The following is a 19,910-nucleotide window of genomic DNA, read 5'->3' as shown; positions in this document are numbered from 1 at the left end:
TATTATATTCAATTATTTTTCAGAATTTTCCCAGTATTGGATTTTTATTTTCCCCAATAGTAACAGTATATTTCTAAGCACTGAGCTCAGTAAGACGTCTTCTCTAGTAAGTTTATGTTAGGATTATACTGTTGGTCTGTTTGTACTATTTGTGTCAGCCATGTAAAAAAAAAAATCACTCTTGACAGGTCTTTAGCAGTAGTTTATCATTTGTATCATATTCACTGGCATTGGTCCATTTGCTTTCTGTGCAGCCTCCATGTTTACCTATTTGTTTTCTGAATCACATAATGTTATAGCTACTTGCAGTTGTTATAAGCAGTGATGATGGCAAGCTAGATTCTTGAAGATTTGAATGAAATGAAAGGAGTGTTTTATATAAAGCAGAAAGACTTAATGGTTTTTCTTTTTTCTTTATTTAGGCAGCCGCTATATTTAATTCAGCATTTGGAAGTTTTTTGGTGAGTAATCCATTTTTTTTTATATGCCTCTTTAATGTACCATTGTTTAATATTTGTATTGCTTGGGAGGAGAATTGGAGACTGTTATTATCCTGGTGCTCATTAAATATACCCAAGCTTGTATTTCTTTTCTGTGTCTCCTGCTTTTTGGAAAATTAGTGCATGAATAATCTCTGATCAATATAATTTAATGATGCTTAAGTATGTGTTAATAGTCTCCTTAATGAGGTGACAATCTATTATTATTCAGATGTTTTGGAGGCTAGTGTCAATATATTGATTTTCTAATGAGGTTTATCATTATTTTCTATCAAGGGGCCATGGATTTTGAAAGGAAAACATGGCCCAGATGATGAGAGAGACAATGCTAATTCACTCAGTGATGTGTCACCATTTTTCTCTGCTCCATGACCCCAGGGAGGCTATTGGAAGAAGTATAAATAAGCATACAGTCAATGCTGCTCAAAGTATCATTTCTGTATTTACATGTTAGGGCTGCACTTCCTGAGCACACACTATAAAAACATGCAGAAAGGGCAGCTCAGTAGTTCTTTCCTCTGTTTTATGTATTCATCAAATCAAACAGTTTGGCCCCTTAAGAGACATTTTGTATAATTTTGTATCTTTATAATACACATTGCTCATCCCAAGATTGGTGCTGACAATTACTTTGATAAAAAGTTGCATTATAGTAAATACTTAAAATAAGGGGACATACAATATTACTTTGTGCATTATGAACACTTATCAATAAGTTAAACATGCATATACAAAAATGCTGCAAATAACATAGGTATTTAGAGAGAGATTCCATACTCAGATGTTATTTTCATGTATATAGCTCTTAATGCTTGAAGCCTGGTATTTTTCCAACTTTTACCATTTTTTAAGCACTAGAATACATTGCAGAGCACTGGTGTTAGGCCTCTGTCAATTAGCTACAAAACTGCCTTTTGCAGCTAGCTGTAGTACTACTGTGGCCCTACTATGCTGCATGATCTCAAGAAAAAATGTGGACAGGCGTAATATGGTCAGTGTACTCTGCATGCTTTGTTTGGTTTCTAAGCCTTCAGTTAAATTTTATGTAATAAGACTAGTATGTGGTACAATATGGCGTAACTGTCCCTGTGCCATAAACTCCAGTATATCTGCCCGTTCAGCTCCATAGTTACCTCATATAAAGTAAAGCGCACTGCAAACCCTGACATTTGCAAGAGCCCTCCAAGATGATGAGTTTGTATGTCAAGGCCTAATCTCCCAAAGAGTGTTGGATACTGAAATCTGGTTCACTGAGTTGGGTTCGATGGCCTATAGTGTGATAATTCTATGACCAGTAAAGACATTCCTATAAGTGCTTTTCAGATATGCAATCAGGTGACCTGAAAAGAGAAGAGAATGGTTTTATATATGGTTGGTGAGATCTAGTTTTTCAGACAAAGTGCTGTGCTTTTCTTGGAGGTCCTGGAGATATGAATGAGAGCTTTCTGAAATAATATGTATTCTCCAGTTATTTAAATATATTAGCATTTGATAGTCTGCATTTACTGGCAATGACAGAGGCATATACTGGATGTATGGTTTTTAGAATTTGAAACTAAACTTCAAACCAATCTCAGAAAATGAATTGCTATAGTTTTGCAGACAGAAATATGTGCATATTTATAACTAATGTAATAACATCATAGGTCTAATTAAAACATAGTGTTTTAAAGAACTAATTGTTACAGAAAACTTTTTTTCCTGTAGCTAGCCTGGTAATTAACTAATGATAGATGAATTCAATTTACATAAATTTCAGACCAAGAGAATATTTTAGAATTATGCCACAGAGAATTGCTCTGAGTTTTAATATCATTATCTCCTCCCCTCATTTAAAAAGTTGGGTTTAGAATAATTGTGGAACATAAGTGATTTGAGTTTTCCCCATGACAGCAACTTAATAAAATATGATAGCATTTTAGTAATTCAAAGCAGTTGGTTATCAGCAATAACTGTGGCTCTAAGATGGTAGCTCTATGCACATTTATTTGAGAATAAATCCATTGAACACAGTGGGACTTACTTTTCAGTAAACACATAGGATTAGGTTGCATAGCATGTAGTTATAAAAAAAATGCTGATTAAATCTAGACTACACTCCTGCAATGCTCTCTACAGAGGACTGCCTTTGAAGACAGGAAACTTTGGCTAGTGCAGAATCCAGTGTCCAGAATGCATGTGTGTATGTAGGTGGCTTTATCATATTATTATACAAATTTTCATTGATTGCAGAGGTTTCCTATGTTTTCAGATGCTAATGTGTTAGTGATATTTGAAGTCCAGAACAGTTTTGGGAGTATGTTTCTTAAAAGAGTACCTACTCTCATATGAACTTGCTGGGCCCTGCTCTCTGCCCAACAACCAATGGAGACGTTTCAGTGGTGGAATTTTCTCCCCTGAGATCTCTGCTTTGCCTTGTCTCTTGAGGCAGAACATAGTAATAATAATAAGCCAGTAAGGATTTTTCTTTTTTAAAAATTGCTGGACCCCTGTTTATGACTTTATCTGATGCTTTGTTTTATCTGATGCCATTTTACCAGATGTTGTTTGTTCAATTATGTGATGTATTTTCCATTTTTATTGTAAACTGCCTTGTGAAGGCTTGTCCTAAAAGGCAGGATAGAAACAAATATAATAAAAATAATTATACAATAAAATACACATTTTATTATACTGTCGCAGACCTGGAATAATTGGTGTTGTTGGAGTTCACCTGCCAAAGGCAACTGGTTCCTGCATTAAAGGGATAAAATGCTTAAATATTAACTAATTGCACTGTTGCCCAGTTATTCTGGATGTATTGTTTCTAAAGACTGTTGTGTTGAAGTGCTTGTTAGCAGCTTGGTGCTAATATAAGAACAGTGTGACTGTACATAAATTTAGATATGTACATGCACACACCATCCTTCCACAAAATGCCCTTCTAATAAAAATGTATGGAATTCTTATCTACTCCATTTTAGTAGGCATAATGCTTTATATAGCCTGACAGGACCTGTGTAAATGCATTAGGTGCAGTGTCCATTTTTCTTGCAAATTTGTGACAGAGATTTAATTATGAGAATGACCAACAACTTACAAATCTAATTTTCATAGGCTGAGCCAACTTCTTTATTTTTTTTAATAATGATGGATTTTTATTTTTTTCAAGCAATGATTTCATTACTATTTAAAGAAATTCCATTGGTGTGGAACTAACCAATTGACTGGCATTTTTATTTCATTATATTGCACCAAATGCTGTTCATGCTTTTTGCTGTTAATTGTTCTACATTGTGTTAAAAAAACCAAAACATTGTGCAGAAAGTTTCAGGGGAGGAGACTGGCTTGTTGATAATATCTTCTTTCCCAGTTTGTAAAATCAGGCAATGTTTTTTAAAAGAAAGAAAAATGTTTGAAGAATGTTGGCCAAACATACCTCTTTGCCTTTCTTATGAGCGCTTATTTTAAGCAACTAAAGTAAGTGTTCACTACTGATGTTGAATAATAATGTGTATAACATCTAGCTGTTGCAACTATGTCTTCATAGTGTAATTTCATATTCTCAATAGTCAGTTTTCCTTTTCTCTGTTAGGAATTGTGGAGAATTGATCCTCTTTTCAGCTTTAGATTCTTTTAGCTCAGATTCCTTACTCCTTGCTGTTTATTTGAGAGGACCCATGTACTAACTTAGGTCCATTAATTTCAATAAATCTACTCTGAATAGAACATAATGGGATACAACCCACCTTCTTTTCTTTTGAGTAGACTGGAAATGGCGACGCTTTGCTATGGCAGTGAACTGTTTGATGACTTAGCTTGTGGAAATTATTTCAAACTTTCATTAATCTGAAACGGGTTTTGGAGATCTTTTGATTTGAAATGTCTTGGTGTCATAGATCCTAGAATGGTTTAGATATTTTAACTGCAAATCTACCAGGGCCTGCTCAAGACACTTGGACTGCCTGAAGCAAAGATAGCATGACACCTCATTTCCACGTACAGAAGCTGACTGGACTGGCAATTGAAACTTGCTTCAACACTGGTGATGGGAAAGCATCCCCCACCACATCTGAGGGTAGGCAGGGTTGTGTAGCAGATGCATGACAGGCCATGTAGCACATCCTATTCTTTTTTCCCACTGAAGGGAACAGCCAGAGGGTTGTCTATACTGCTCCACAGCCTGTCTTGCCTAAGGCAATTGCCAAATGGTAGGGCTGGCCTGAGAACCACCAGTGGCAGGCAGTTGCTTTGCACCTGGACAGATCTCATCTCATGAGTGAATGAAATCTGCTATAGGTTCTCTCCCATAAATTTATGAACAATTGGAGATCATATTGGTTGAGCTCATATAAGGGTTTATAGGTGATCAGCAACAACTTGAATTGGTGTTCCATATATATAAGTGGTAAGAAGAAAAAGCAGTTACCTACCATGCATCTCTTATGGCTGCAGTTCTTTGAGATAAATTTCAGGAAGACGGATGATGAAATGCATACAGGAAGGTTTCCAGAAGTGTGCTGTCTTTCAAGAGTTCTCAGAATCCTTTCCATGTCTTATTGTGTCTATTAACCTTCTGCAGCCCAGCAGGAGAAATTCTTACAACTATGTATGTGAGATGAGGCCTTGTGGTTGGAAGATAGTGGCATGTACAAAAGCACCTTCGTCTATTCCCTATCTAACACTGTCTGCTCGTTCAAGAGCTAGGAATGTAAAGAAGAAAATCGGGTTGCCTTCATTAGTAAAACCAATTTCTCATCCGTATGCTAGAACACTTAAATTGATTAGTCTGGAGTAATCCCACAGGATTTGCTGGGGGAAAGGAAAAAACATTCCTCAAGCATTATAGTCTTTATTTCTGGTTTGCTAGTTTTCTTTCTACTACAGGCTTCTGGCAACTTTTAAGCCTACACATGGACAAACCTGTTCAATGAAAGATTGCTTGTGACATCGCCCAACCGTAAATCTCTCTTTTTATGTTGATGTTGTGCATATTACTATAGCAACAAATAATTCTGTGGTATGCACTAATGAGCCATTGGTGCACTTATGGATTATTTGAAGTCCTCCTTGTTTTGGCCTCCTGCCTATCAATACACCTGAGGCATGTGGTTAATGGCCTATTAAGGTACACCCTGTTGTGCATTATTGCTTAATTGTACTGTAGTTTACTTCCGTTTTTAAATTTTATTTTACTTTATTTTTATTTTTTGCTGGTGAGAGTAAATGTAATGCCAGTTTTTTAAAAGACAAAATGCACATTATGTGCAAATAGGATAGCAATAATGTTACTCTTTAAAACATTTTTTTTAGTATATGGAATTTTAAATACATCAAAAACAATGTGAATAGTTTCATATCCTCATAAAGCTAAATAATTAGCAGCCATTGTGCAGTTCTTTTTTATATTATTGGCTGGACAGCTTAAAGATGAAAGAAGATTTATAGATAGTACTGCACTTCATAGCTGACTGAAGCAGGTGTTAGAAATGCAGATGATGTGCATTGACCAAAGACTGTACAAATTTGAAATGAAAATGCCAGTGGTCTGCTTGCAGTGCTATGCACATGTGATGTTTCCAGTAGCTGAATTATTAATTTTGTTGTGCAAAATTGTTCAGCTGTTCAGAAAAAGGTGCCCTTTGAAGATTCCCCCCTCACCCTTTATTTGTATTTGACAACAAGCAATCTCTGTTTTGCTTCATTTTTATTGTCTTTGCTTGAAAAAGCGACCTGCAAATTCAGTAGCCCAGAATAGTCTAATTGGCCAAGCTCCTGAGAATTTGAATGCAGAAGAAGAACTGCTGTTGCATGCAAAAATTTCTGCATATGCATTCATCTCCCAAAATTACAGTTAATTAAGTGGCAGAACCAATTATGCCTGCCATCAGCTTGGGCAAGGGTGGTAAACCTGTGGCCTTCCAGATGTTTATGAGCTGCCAACTCCAGTAGTCTAGCCAATGGTCAAGGATAATGGGAGTTGGAGTCCAACATCATCTGGAGGACTACTTGTTCCACATCTGAGTTAGGGAATGCATGCATGGACCAGAATGGCCAGGGAACAGGTGCAACCCCAAGAAGTGAATTGCAGGGTGGTTTATCCCAAACATGTACTGTTTTGCACAAGCACACTCCGTTTACAGAGGCCTACCAAACCTACATGGATGTGTGCTACATCCATTCACAGATGACCCTTGCTAGATTGGAATAACTGATTGGAATAAAAGAATATTTTCTTTAAATAAAAGATCTATAAGAAATATGTTTAATATTCTGTGTTCAGATCCAAAATAGTTAATGTAAATGTATACAAGTGCAGTTGTCAGCTGTTTCAAATTTGTTTTAGCTGATCAACCCTGTCTTTTAACCTATAAGCTATTATGTTGATAAAAGCAACTGCTCTTTACATGTTCTAGATTTAGGTGAATTGACTGAGTTCACACAACATTCTTGTCTGATTGCCTATGGTCCTCAGGTCAAGTTCCACACTTTACTCCATTGTTGATGTGTGGAATAGTTATTAACCTTTAGTTATTGCACGTATCCTGCCTCATGGCAGCATGCATGGTTATTCTGTCCTTTTTATCATCACAACAACACTATGAAGTAGGTAAACTGAGAGATAGTACCAGGAGCAAGCTTCCTGGCTGTCTGGGAATTTGAGACCAGATCTTCCTAATCTAGTGGTGATAAAGGGTCTGGAAACCAAGCCTTCTGAGGAACGGTTAAGGGAGCTGCTATATTTAACCTCAATAGTAGGAAACTGAGAGGAAATCTGGGGCAACCCAGCTAGATGGGTGGGGTATAAATAGTATTATTATTTCCATCTTCAAATGTCTAAAGGCTGTTGCATGGAAGATAGAGCAAGCTAGTTTTCTCCTGTTCTGGAGGGTAGGACCAAAACCAATGGCTTCAAGTTACAAAAATGGAGGTTCTGATTAAACATCAGGAAGAACTTTCTGATGGTAAGAAAGAACAGACTCCCTTGGGAGGTGGACTCCCTTGGAGGTTTTAAAGAGATTAGATGGCCATCTGTCATGTATGATCTACTTGAGATTCTTGCATTGCAGGAGGTTGGACTAGATGACCCTTAGAATCCCTTCCAATATGGGACTTGAACCATGACCCTGAGGTTAAGAGTCTCCTGCTGTACTACTGGGTGAACTGTCCCTGAGAACACGTGAAAGGTCCTTCCCTACAGCAGTATCCCATCCCTGGAATACTGTTCCCTTGGAGGCTTGTCTAGCTCTGACATTTCTGATTTTTCGTTGGTTGGTGAAGACACACTTCTTCACACATGTCTTTGCGGGGGGGGGAGTAAAGGGGTGGTCTATAATGAGCCATTCAGTCTGCAGCTGTTTGTCACCAGCTACTAGTTGCATATTTTAAGGATATTTTTTGATATTTTAATTTATATAAGGTTATGGTTTTACTGTACTGACTTGGCTTATTATTGTATTCCTACCCTGGGAGCACTTGGTGGCTTAGAAATAGCATTGAATGAATTAATAGAAATATGGAAGGAATCAGTGCATGCAAGTCATCAGGTCCCTTAAAAGTACAATTCTAAGCAGGTTTATTCAGAAGTTCCAGTATATTTCCCTGGGATTTATTCTCTAGTTAACCGAGTTTAGGACTGTAGACCCTGCATCCCAAATGCTTGTTTATCAGCTGCACTGGTTAATCAGAGTTCAGATCAGTTAAACCTTGCCTTGTTGTGAATATGCCTCAAGGTAATGGTGAGATGTTTATGGGAATAAATTTACAATTGAATTGTTTACTTGTTAAAGCCAGAGGCTTTTACAAGTTATCGGATAGTGGTACAAAATAATATAACCATGACAAAAAAAGAGTATAAAACAACATTAAAAGGCATCAGACTGCAAGCTGTCCCCTGTGGGTAATGCAGACTCCTACCACGGCTTGCTTGTTACCTCAAGAGAACAAGCTCCATTGCTAAAAAGCTGTGATTTACTTTGCAGTCATGCTGAGTCATGGTTTGTGCCCTGTTCTTTGAAGAAGGGCACATGGGATTCATTTTGTTCCTTTAGTGTGTTAGGCTGAGAGAAAGTGATATAACCAGAGCCATGGTTCATGAGCAACCATGGATTTGTACCTATTTGTCCCACTTTCCTAGCCAATATTCTAACTAATACTTAGTTAAATCCACAATAATTCTGTAAAGCTGAGAAAATTGAGAAGCGTGTACGACCATACCTTGGAGTTATTGTGGGTTCCGTTCCAGACCACCGCAATAAAGTGAATATCACAATAAAGTCACACTTTTTTTGTTTTGTTTCCCAATGCATATACAGTGGTACCTCGGGTTACATACGCTTCAGGTTATAGACTCCGCCAACCCAGAAATATTACCTCGGGTTAAGAACTTTGCTTCAGGATGAGAACAGAAATCGTGCAGTGGCGGCGCAGCAGCAGCGGGAGGCCCTATTAGCTAAAGTGGTGCTTCAGGTTAAGAACAGTTTCAGGTTAAGAACGGACCTCCGGTAGTACGTACGTAACCAGAGGTTACGTACGTACGTCCGGTAGTAAGTATGTAACCAGAGGTACCACTGTATAAGTTACATTTACACTATGCTGTGGTCTATTAAGCAGCCAGGCTACCTGCAGCTGCACCCGCGTCCTTGTAAGGAGCAGCAGGAGCCGCTGCATGGCGGGGGCAGGCTCCTGCAGCCTTGTCTCCAGCCCAGCAGCAGCAACTCCTGCAATTCTTCAGTTTGTAAAAAGCTCAACATCTGCGAAGCACAATAAAATGAGGTAGGCCTGTATTCTGCTCCATGATATTCTGCTTTCCATTTTCTTACATGCCCGTAACTCAACCAAGATGGGGCACATCAGTAGCCTTGGTTTCAGAAACTAGCGAACCTGCAAATATGCTGCCTGAATATGAGACCTGCAACTCTGAGGAAGGCCCCTTGTGGCTTAGTTTATTTGTGTTGAAAGAAAGCTTTTGTTTATGGAATATGGCAGAACAGCTCTCAGGATGCAAAACGAGGTGATCAGACTGTATACTGTGCTCAAAGAAAACAAGAGGAGATATGTATGCATTGGCTCATCTTCAGCTGTGAGTTTGGTGGGAGCAAAGGGCAGGAGTAAATAATTTAAGGTTTCTAATCTATCATTTCCCCTGTAATTTACATGTAAATGAATGGAACCAGGTACAAGTTATGGAATCATAGCCAAGGGACAGTGAAAAGGAGGCCATCTGTGAAATATGGGTAAAAGGTTATTGCAGAGACTGTGGAGAGAACAGATGCCCCCTCTTTCCTGAGGACACATGCTTAAAAACCCGTATATTTTTATTCTGAAAAAATAATTTGAGAATAGCTCTGGGATAAATAGCATTTTGAGATGGTTCTCCTGGGACAAAGAATACTTTGGTTCCTAATCATTGATAAAGAGGCTTTTTGCTCTTTTATCTGAATTGACAAGGTGTTCAGGGTATTCTATAATTTACATCACATGATCATGAGGGCACAGCTCCCATAATCTCCAAGTGGTAAGGGATGATGAGAATTGTAGTCCAAAACATCTGGAGAGGAGCAGACTGGGGTAAGTGGGTATATGGAGGAATCTGAAGCAGTAGAGCAGTTTAGTAAAGCAAATAAGTTTTAGGAGGTGGCCTGCCCTCATAATTGCAAAGTATTAAAACTTACTGTATCATACTTCAGTTAACTCCAGTACACTCCTCTGTTGTCTCCTGAAACAGACAGGTGCCAGCCAGTACAGAGTCCTTGCAAACTCCTGTATGAAAAGTGAGTAGCCACTTGCCAAAGCTCAGTACTACTTATACCTCCCAGTTTAACTTTTTGCTCAGAGTAAAGTGATTTTTTTTCTTTACAAAAGCAGTGGAGGAATGTGCAGCATTCCAGTTTAAGAACCTCTAGAAAGTTGTGCCCCATTGTATATCTCTGGCAGCATAAAGCTCTGCATTGCAAAGGCTCTGGCCATATTCTGTCAAGGAGCCCATAGGAAAGATGTGTGTCCTTTGTGCAAAATATTGCTAGTGCTAATAATAATATACATTCTCAAAGTGCTTTGAGAAGGTGGAATTCAAAGCACAAACTTACTGTGGCAATCTATTCAGTAGGCTAAAAAGCAGTTATTTTCTGATACACACAAGGGTAACAACTTGGATAAAATTTAAGTACAGTGGTACCTTGGTTTAAGAACAGTTTAGTTTATGAACAACTTAGATTCAGAACACTGCAAACCCGGAAGTAGGTGTTTTGGTTTGTGAACCTGCCTTGGAAGCAGAACGTGTTCCGCTTTCTGTTGAGTGTGTTCCATTTGTAAATTGAGTCCCCCACTGCTATGGGAAAGCATGCCTTGGAATGCTTTGGTTTAAGAACGGACTTCCGGAAAGGATTAAGTTCAGAAACCAAAACCACTGTATAAAGAACAGCACACATTCTACTGCTACACTGAATGAATGAGGAACAAACATAATTTGATTCATGCTTTATTAAAAATAAGTTCTGCTCTGTTCAGTGAGACTTACTACTAGTAAGTGTTTTTTAGAATTGTTGCCTTGAAACAATGTAAGAACAAGGTGGCACAGAATAAAAAAAAAGTTTTTTGTAAAAAGTTTGTCTTACCACAAAACGTTGCCACAATTTAAGTATGAAAAAGGTGCATAACATAATTTGTGCAAAACAAATTAAAGTGCAAGTATGTCACTGTGAATTTGTAAGCAGTTTTGTTAGCTCAATAGCATTATCTTAGTTAAATCCTCGAACATTTCCTTAGCTGTTTTAGCCTCATCATTTTGTGTACTATTATTATGATTATACCATGTTGCATGGCCATGCTATGCAATTGGATTACTTTCTTTTTCCGTTCCATTTTACGATGCCTGTATAATCACCCAAATTGCTCATTTGTGAAAAAACACAAGACCCAGGCACTGAGTGTATACCCAGAGAGACAGTGGCTCTTTTTTAGCATGATTTAAATAGCAATATGTGCTTAAACCCTGGGTTTTATTTTTATTTTTTTAAATGCTCAGGAGGTTTTATTGTGTAAACTACAAAAACATCTTCTTAAAAACCGTAAGTTGAAGAAAGATAATGTTTTCCTTGCATCGTGATGAATGTAGCAATTGTGCACATATGCTGGAATAGATCATATTGAACATCCCCTGAGCTCCGTTTGCAGACAAGTTGTAGCTCCACCATGACAAAATTCCCACAAGATCTTGAATTATTAATGCTCTGGAATCTGCGGGATTCAGCAGATAACGTTCAGAATTATTGATGGCAAACTTTATCCCTTTTATTTTCTGAGATGCATAATGAAATGGGGAGCCCAACAAGATATTGTGGATAGCGTTTAGGCTAATTTTTGTAGGGACCAACTGGCCTTTTCTCTCATCTAACGTATGTAAATATAATATTTTTCTCTTGTGGCAAAGGGGAGGAGACTGGCGCTGATTTATGAAGCCTTCTAGCATTCTCTGTGCACTGCATCCTGTGAGGGCATGATGCTCTAATTACACTTGCTCTGTATAATGAGAGCTCTTAATGACAATTACGGATTATAGTTAGGGTTGCTCAGGGATTTTTTTTTCTCATCTTGAGATGATATATTGACTTTTGCACAATAAGTCTTTATACTGTATGGGTGCAGTGCGCTAAGCAGTGCTCCTTTGCTAGCCCTTTGGGGGGAAATGGAAGTTGTACAGCTGAACAGCTTGATGAACTTAAGTTCCCTGTCAATATTTACACCGCGCACCGGCTTCTTTGAAGTTTATGAAGGTAAAATGACATTTCAATGTGGGCCTTGGGTTCACTATCTTCTAAGCAGCTGGTCCTAATAAGCGACTTCTGATTTGCACATAGATTTAGCTTGGTGTTTAGGGTGGAGCTAGGCATAGTCATAATACAGGGTTCCAACTCTGTTATGTCCTTGTAATGGTGGGGTGGAGAAAAGTGCACTAACAAAGCAAAATAGGTGGCTGGGTGGGCGGGCAATATATAATCCTTTCTTCTGCCTACCAATTACTCTCTGAAAATGCCTTCCAGGCTGATTTTAATTGATTATTTTTTTTTTAATGAAGCCTGGCTTTAGTGCCCCCCCCAAAGGCCTGTTTGAGGGAGAGGAATAGCTGAGGGAGGGGGCATTTACAGGGATAAACTGGTGGACTTGGGAAGTCTTAAATACCAGTTCCCCCCCCTATGCTCTCCTTTGGCCATGCATTCCCATTACCTTGACAAATGTGGGCTGCAGAATGTGTGTGCAGAACATCTAGTTTCACCCTGAGGCTGTTTTTTGTTTGTTTGTTTTTTTTAAGAATATGGTTCAAGCTTCTGAACATTATCATAGTTGCTTCACATTTTTCATGCTTTGGCAATAAGCTTTTGCTGAAATGAAAGGTTTGACTGAAGGCCAGCTTTGTTATTCCGGCCACTGAAGAGTTAAGAAGCAAAATCTGCCATTTTCTTTAATACTATTGTAATTACTTCCCACTCACTTCCAAACACACAACATGTCTGTCCCAAACAATATTTTCCTAAGTAGGTACCGGTAATCGTGCCTTGTGTACCTTTCCATTGTGAACAGAACTGTTGAACCAATTGAAAATACGTTTCTCTTCTCGCTCAGCTTCGCCTGAGTGGATGCCTACCTTTTGCTGCAAGGTAACAGCAGGAAGCATTTGTCCCATGTGTCTTGGAAGATTAATGGTAGAACTGTCCAAACCCCTAGAGAAGCCTATCCTAAGTCTGCCTTTTGAGTCTTAAAGACTGACTGTGACCATGTGCTTGCCCATTACTTAAATGTATGTTAAATTGCAGCAATAATTTCAGTAATGTGTGGTTCTAGTGTTGCTGTTGCCACATTCCCTAGTCATTAACCAATTCAGTTTCTGTGGCCTGAAGTCATTGGTTTTCTAATGCTACACCCCCTTTCTTTCAGATTCTTTGATTATAGAAATAGATGGTTTTGATGATTTGTTTTTGCGTAAGTTTTGCACTGCTTTCCAAATATGTAAGTCATCGAAAAAGCAGGTTGTTTTTTAATGGACTATCCATTGTGCACACACCCCACAATTCTTTTTAGAAAATCTGAGAGAACTTCCATAAGTTCTTTTACACCTGTTTTTTTAAAAGCACCCTATCACCGTACTACATGCAGACAAATATTTTAGAGCTACTATAGTACAGTTTTCTCATTGAAGAGAAGCACACACACACAACACATAAATACACAAACACCTGCTGGTAGTTATAAAGTGGTACATAAACAATAGTTGGAATTGTTAAATCTGAAACCCACTGAGAAAATACAGGGAAGACTCAAAGCATAAAGCTCAGAGGTATACCTTTGGTATACTTTACCATAGTTTGGGGGGGGGAGTGTTATGGACAAAAAAGAAAGAGCATCAGTTTTTGTCCACTGCTTTGTCTCCCCCCGCTGCTGCCGCCGCCAGATTTCAGCAACTCCCAACACAAAACGAGAAACATGTATACTGGGAACAATAAGTTGATTAGTTAAGCAAAATGGTTAATGAAGTGGTTGCAATTTTATGCTAAAGTATTTTGGTAACCTTATTTTAATACAGTTGTACCTTGGTCCTTGAATTTAATCTGTTCTGGCAGTTCGTTCGACTCCCAAAATGGTTTGAAAACCAAGGCGTGGCTTCTGATTGGCTCAGGAGCTTCCTGCAGCCAATCGGAAGCTGTGGAAGCAAGCTGGATGTTCGGCTTCCAAAGAATGTTTGCAAATCGGAACACTCACTTCTGGGTTTGCGACATTCAGGAGCCTATTTGTTCAACAACTAAGGTGTTCAATTACCAAGGTACCACTGTACATGTCCTAACAACTGAATTCTTAGCGTGCAGTGTGGTGTCATCAGAGTCGCTACTCTGATGTTGCACCCTGATAGATCATTGCAAAGTGTTAGGGTAGAAATTCAGCTGTATGACTGTAGTATTCATTTATTTTTCTTTTGCTGCATTATATACTTGAAACTGTCACAGTCATAAACTTAATGTTCTTCCTCTCCCTTTACTAATGCTACTATGACACATTCATTTTTACGAAATGGGCATTTTCTTTACTCATGATTATATCCTGGACAGCTCCACTCTCCTGACCCATTTCCTAGAACCTTCACAGTTCTTTTGTTATTACAGTGGATGTAAAATCCTGTTCAGTAATTTAGCTGTTTGTCTTCCTTTCTCAGAGCGTTGGTGAGTGCATCAACAGTAAAATGGAAAAATATTCCACTAGCAAATCTGTTACTGTGAAGTGTATAATTTGGCAAGAGCTAAGGGCCATTCCTTGAGCTATGGGGACTTTGATATCCCTTAGCCATCAGTAGCACATATTGATTCATTACATAATAGTGAAAGTACACTTTGGTATTTGTGCAGTCTTAGAAAGAGTAGTGTCCATTATGATGATTTTACTCTATGTTTTTGAGCAATATGCAATAGAATGAGGAAGCTGATCAGTAGAAAGTACACAACTGCCTACAGAGGCTACATTTCTCAAATAAAACACTAAGTGTAAAACAAACTAATAACTTGCTTATGCGAGCCATTTCTTAACTTTTTGGGGACCTTCCTTCCCCATTTATCTTTTTAAGTTTTTCCAGAAATGTGACACTTTATTGAAATCATTGGGTGGTGTCTGACGAAGAGCAGACCTATTTAAAAGCTTCTATTTGGAGGATGATTTAGTTGGGTACCATCCAATGGGAGTAATTATCATTGACCTTTATTTCCTTATAAGGAATTAAATCTACCTCTTCGATAAATTTTCTCATTCAGTTTTGTCTTTGAATTGTCAAGCGTGTGTGTGTGTTTGGTCTCAATCAGGGGTCGGCAAACTATGGCCCAGGGGCTGGATGCGGCCCACCGGGCTCGTAAATCTGGCCCTGCAGACTCTGCCACCCGCTCGGTCAGTCCCTGTGCTAAACCGTCGCAATGTGGAGGCCTCGCTGCGTGGGGACTGACTTCTGTGACGCTGGCATGGCTTTGGATTAGCTGCAGGAAGCTCCTGCAGCCAATCTGAAGCCACAGATGCCTCTGGGTGACACCCGTTCCTTCCCACTGAGGTGGCCACGTATGGCCAAGAGCCAAGTGGGAGGAAGCGGTGGCAGTGGGGAGGCTGCTTCCGCTGCCCAGGCCAGCATCATGGGCTCTGCGCCCCGCAGATCACTGGCTGAGGCAGAGGATGACGACGCTGCCAAAGACAAGTGGCGGCTGTGGCTTGAGTGGCGGGCAGGGGGGTCCTTTCGGGGGAGGGTGGGTCCGGCCCCCCAGAAGGTCTGAAGGACAGTGGACCGGCCCCCTCCTGAAAAAGTTTGCTGACCCCTGGTCTCACCTGTATGGCAACTCCTAGTCCAACTAGGCTTTTCAGGTGCTAATTATTTGTAGAGTGTCTGATCTTAAAATTGTCTAGCTGCTGAAGACACTCCAGAAATAGTATCCTTTTATCTATAAAATGGAATATTAGTTGGAGTACACAAACATTGCAGTTTTCTAGCTGTACGGGTTGTCCCCAAGCTCTGTTCTAATATATTTCTCATTGACTTTCCACATTCTGGGCTTGTTTGTCTTTTATGTTCAACATGTAAAAATAAAAATTGAATTGTTCAGAATCAGGCTGAAGGTTCAATCAATGGACTGAAAGTTCAGGAACCGGGTGTGACTGAGTGTTCTTAGGATATCATAACTGGTCGCATTTGCTTGTGTCATGATTTCATAATTAATTGTTTTTCCTTTGAGTGCAATGGTTTGATTGCTATTTAACAGGTATATCAGTGGTTCTTACTTATTTGCCAATAATTTGTCTATTTTTAAAGTTGTCTATATCCCAGACTCTCTGTGCATACTCTTACTATCATCTTAAAGCAATGTGTGCATATTACCATATGTCCAATACCTGTTCTTTAAAAGTGTTCCCCTTTGGTGCTTGATGGCTTCATCACTTCCAATATTTCAATGGAATGCACTGGATGGGTTTACCACAGAAATGTTGGTGGGACAATAAGTGTGGGAGGGTTTAAAATTGATAGTGTTGAGCATACCTGTAAAGGTTCTTTTTCTTCTTTGCATTTTCTCTGCACAGTTTATATATAGCATAGCAACAAAGTGAGATGAATCCTGATTTGACCTTAAGTGCCTTGCCATTCAGCTGAGTGGTTTCCCTGTAGGAATAAAAGCTGACACTGCTTTGCCTGAGTTCCTTCAATCAATATTAGCGTGGGACAATACACATTATATAGATATGAAATAAAAGCATCCCTATTGATACAGATGGATAGACAGACATATCCCTGGCTCAGATCTTAAAAGGTTATGGCAAAGAGCAGACTATGTCTGGATGGGACTGAAGAATTTTCGTCACTGGTGAGTTAACTATAGATAGTCAGGCATTGATTCCCACATCTTAAGGCCTTTTGATTTGGCTTGGAATTAAATACTGTTACCAAAAGAGGACTGATTTCTTTCGGCTTGCAGAATGCACTTATTAAAATTATGTAATTCATGAATATAAATCTAAAATAGAAAACTTGTAAGGAATTTGACTGACTAGAAATATGAATTATGATAAAGGTGCAGGGAACAATTTTCCTTTGACTTTATTTTTCGTTAATCTCATGTATGATTTTTGTGTATTTTGATACAATGTTTATTAAATGTGTAGAAATGAAATGGTTTTGAAATGTATTTCTATGAATGTCCTTAAGTTCCTTCTTCATGTGGCCTTTATGCTGAACATAGCTTTGAGCATGCTTTGTGCCATATAATAGTTGTACTAATATGATGATCAAATAGTATAAGATTTCAAATACGGATTTAAAAATCAGATTCACTTGCAGTTTTCTCTCTGAATGTGTGTTTCCGGCTAATAAAAATTACTGCAGTTATAAACCATCTATATACATCTTTTGATTTCGGCAGTTGACCCAATTCAGCCAACTCTTCTAAGTTTGCGTGTGCATCTTTTTATGGATGGTTGTGTATTGATTCTTTGGTACATGCAAAATTGACTCCTCCATTGAATACAATGGTCAAGGCCACATGGACAGGAAGTCTATACAAATTGTAGTACATGTGCTGTGGTTTGGACTGGTAATGTTTTTAAGGTTCCTGTTCCAATAATAAAGTTCCTGTCAGCAAATATTCTTTAAACCTCACCTGTAGTAATTTTATCACTAGAAGTGTGTGCAGTAGCAGTGCCCCATCCACAAAAATATACCCTGCAGAGAAATGTTAAATTGAGGGGAATGGATGGTTCTCTTTCTGGTGTTAGTCAACTTCTTTTAGTGGTAGGGAATTTCATTCAAAAGTTTAGTATTAACATCATATACTTCTGAATGATTTGTATTTCTTAAATGTTATGTTTAGTAGTAAGAAAAGACGAAACCGAGGGTGCATAGTAGGCTAGTTCTTCCTGTTAAACTCTAACTCTCTCTCTCTCTCTCTCTCTCTCTCTCTCTGATGTTTTAGGTAGAGACAAAATCAAACCAAAGCATTTTCACTTTTCATGAAACTTCAAAGTAGGCTGGCCATGGCATTCAACAGCTAGAGCTTCAGTTTTTCTAAAATTCTGGTTCATGCATGTTACCACATGCATATGTTCTTTGCCTGTGCATGTAGAAACTTGAATGAACCAGAGATTCAGTGATGTATAGACCACCAAGGCAGTTTATGTGGTGGTGATTTTGGTTTCTCCCCCAGCTGTCATAAGTATAGAAATGACTGCTATTACATACTACATGTAGTGGCAGCCAGTTTATACTGAGGTTGGCTGTTCACAGAAGGAAGGCATTACAGTGGTACCTCGGGTTAAGTACTTAATTCGTTCTGCAGGTCCGTTCTTAACCTGAAACTGTTCTTAACCTGAAGCACCACTTTAGCTAATGGGGCTTCCTGCTGCCGCCGCATCGCCGGAGCACGATTTCTGTTCTCATCCTGAAGCAAAGTTCTTAACCCGAGGTACTATTTCTGGGTTAGCGGAGTCTGTAACCTGAAGCATATGTAACCTGAAGTGTATGTAAGCCGAGGTACCACTGTACATGGAGTAAATCTGATGGAAGCTAACAAGTGTAAACAGCTCAAAGTCTCTGTTGCTTATGCTACGATTGAGGTGTAAATATCTTCTCCTATATTTAAGGGGAAAATACTGTACCTGAGTTGCTAGTATTCACATAATTATTGCATGAATATGAGAAGAACCTTGTTGGAGCAGACCAAATATCTATGTAGCCCAGCACCCTTTTTCCAATAGTGCTGGTCAGATATCTCCAGAAAACACACAAGCAGGGTTTTCAGTAGTCCTCCCTTGTTTGTTCCTAGCATGTTTTTTTCAGGTATGTGCTGCCTCTGAACCTGGAGTCTCTATTTAGTCATCATGGTTTTAATAGTCTTATCTTCCATAAAGCTGATTTTAATTTTTGAAACTGCTACACTTTCTTATGGCAATGATTTCTGTATAAGAACATTAGAGATACTAGATCTGCAGTGACTTAGGCAGAAATCTTTCCAGGGAGGGAACCTGGGACCATCTGCATGTAAAGCATGTCCTCTGCCAATGAACTATGAAACTTCTGTTTCAAGAGAGAGGAGAAAATGCATAGCATTTAGATCTCTGCTACTTGAGGGCAGACCAGCAAAAGCTGCCTTCTGCTTCTTCCTCTCCATCCCAGTGGTGCAATAGCTGACCAGCTGCTTCTGCTTCAGGTTTTTTAGGTGATGTAGTGACAGCAGCACAGGTGCTGCTTCAGGCTCTCTGGGGCCCTGATCTCATCTACAGTGCCTCAGTCTCAGGAAGGCCCCTACTGGGGGGTAGATGCCCTTGGAAAGCCCTGTAGGATTGCTGCTGACTGCCCTGCTGTGGTGGCAAACACTATTTTAAAAGTTTAACAGTATTTGCACTGTGGCAAAGCAACAGTAGCACATACCTCCTTCAGGACCACCTCTCCCACAATGCCTTGCTCTGAGGGAAGGACCCTGTGTTAGAATGAGGCACTATGAAGGCAGGGTGGTGGTGGCTGGGTTATGGAGCTGCAAGTGATGGCAGCCACAGCTGGGAGTCTTGCAACCAGCAGGAGGAAGGCAGCAATCAGCCACATGTCCCAATCCTATGTCTGAGTCATGTGACTAATTTTGTCTCAAGGAAGGGCCACCACTGCCTACATAGGGGACAGCCTGGTGCTTCTCCCTCCCTTTGTCTTAAAAATGTTAGAATCTTTTGCTGGGGCAAAATGTAGTAGCAGCATCACTGGAAAAGGAAGGGGAAGTTGCCTGCGAGAATACTTGAACTTCTTTCTGAAAGATATAAAGGATGTGAAACATGTAAAGTAGCATGAGTGAGAGGGAGATAGATAGATATTGGTGCTGTCAACTGCAACTTCCAATCCAAGGCCTCTGTTGAACAAAATCCCAACAGTGCTAACAC

General features: G+C 39.2%; 1 protein-coding gene across 10 annotated transcripts in view; it reads left to right on the top strand.

Moving 5' to 3' along the window:
- SLC10A7 (solute carrier family 10 member 7) overlaps window positions 1-19,910 on the top strand; it is a 121,260-nt gene that overhangs the window by 31,307 nt on the left and 70,043 nt on the right. For all 10 annotated transcript variants that reach the window (XR_014223389.1, XM_082237733.1, XM_082237731.1 and 7 more), the window contains exon 5: window positions 423-461. Coding sequence is in view for 9 of the 10 variants with exons in the window: in XM_082237733.1 (XP_082093859.1) it covers window positions 423-461 (39 nt within the window). In the remaining variant the exon portion in view is untranslated. The remainder of the gene's footprint in view (window positions 1-422; window positions 462-19,910) is intronic.

The sequence above is a fragment of the Podarcis vaucheri genome, assembly GCF_965113315.1.
Source record: "Podarcis vaucheri genome assembly, chromosome: 9".
NCBI classification, from domain to species: Eukaryota; Metazoa; Chordata; class Lepidosauria; order Squamata; family Lacertidae; genus Podarcis; species Podarcis vaucheri.
The sequence above is the reverse complement of the archived record's forward strand: the minus strand, read 5'-3'. Positions and strand labels throughout refer to the sequence as shown.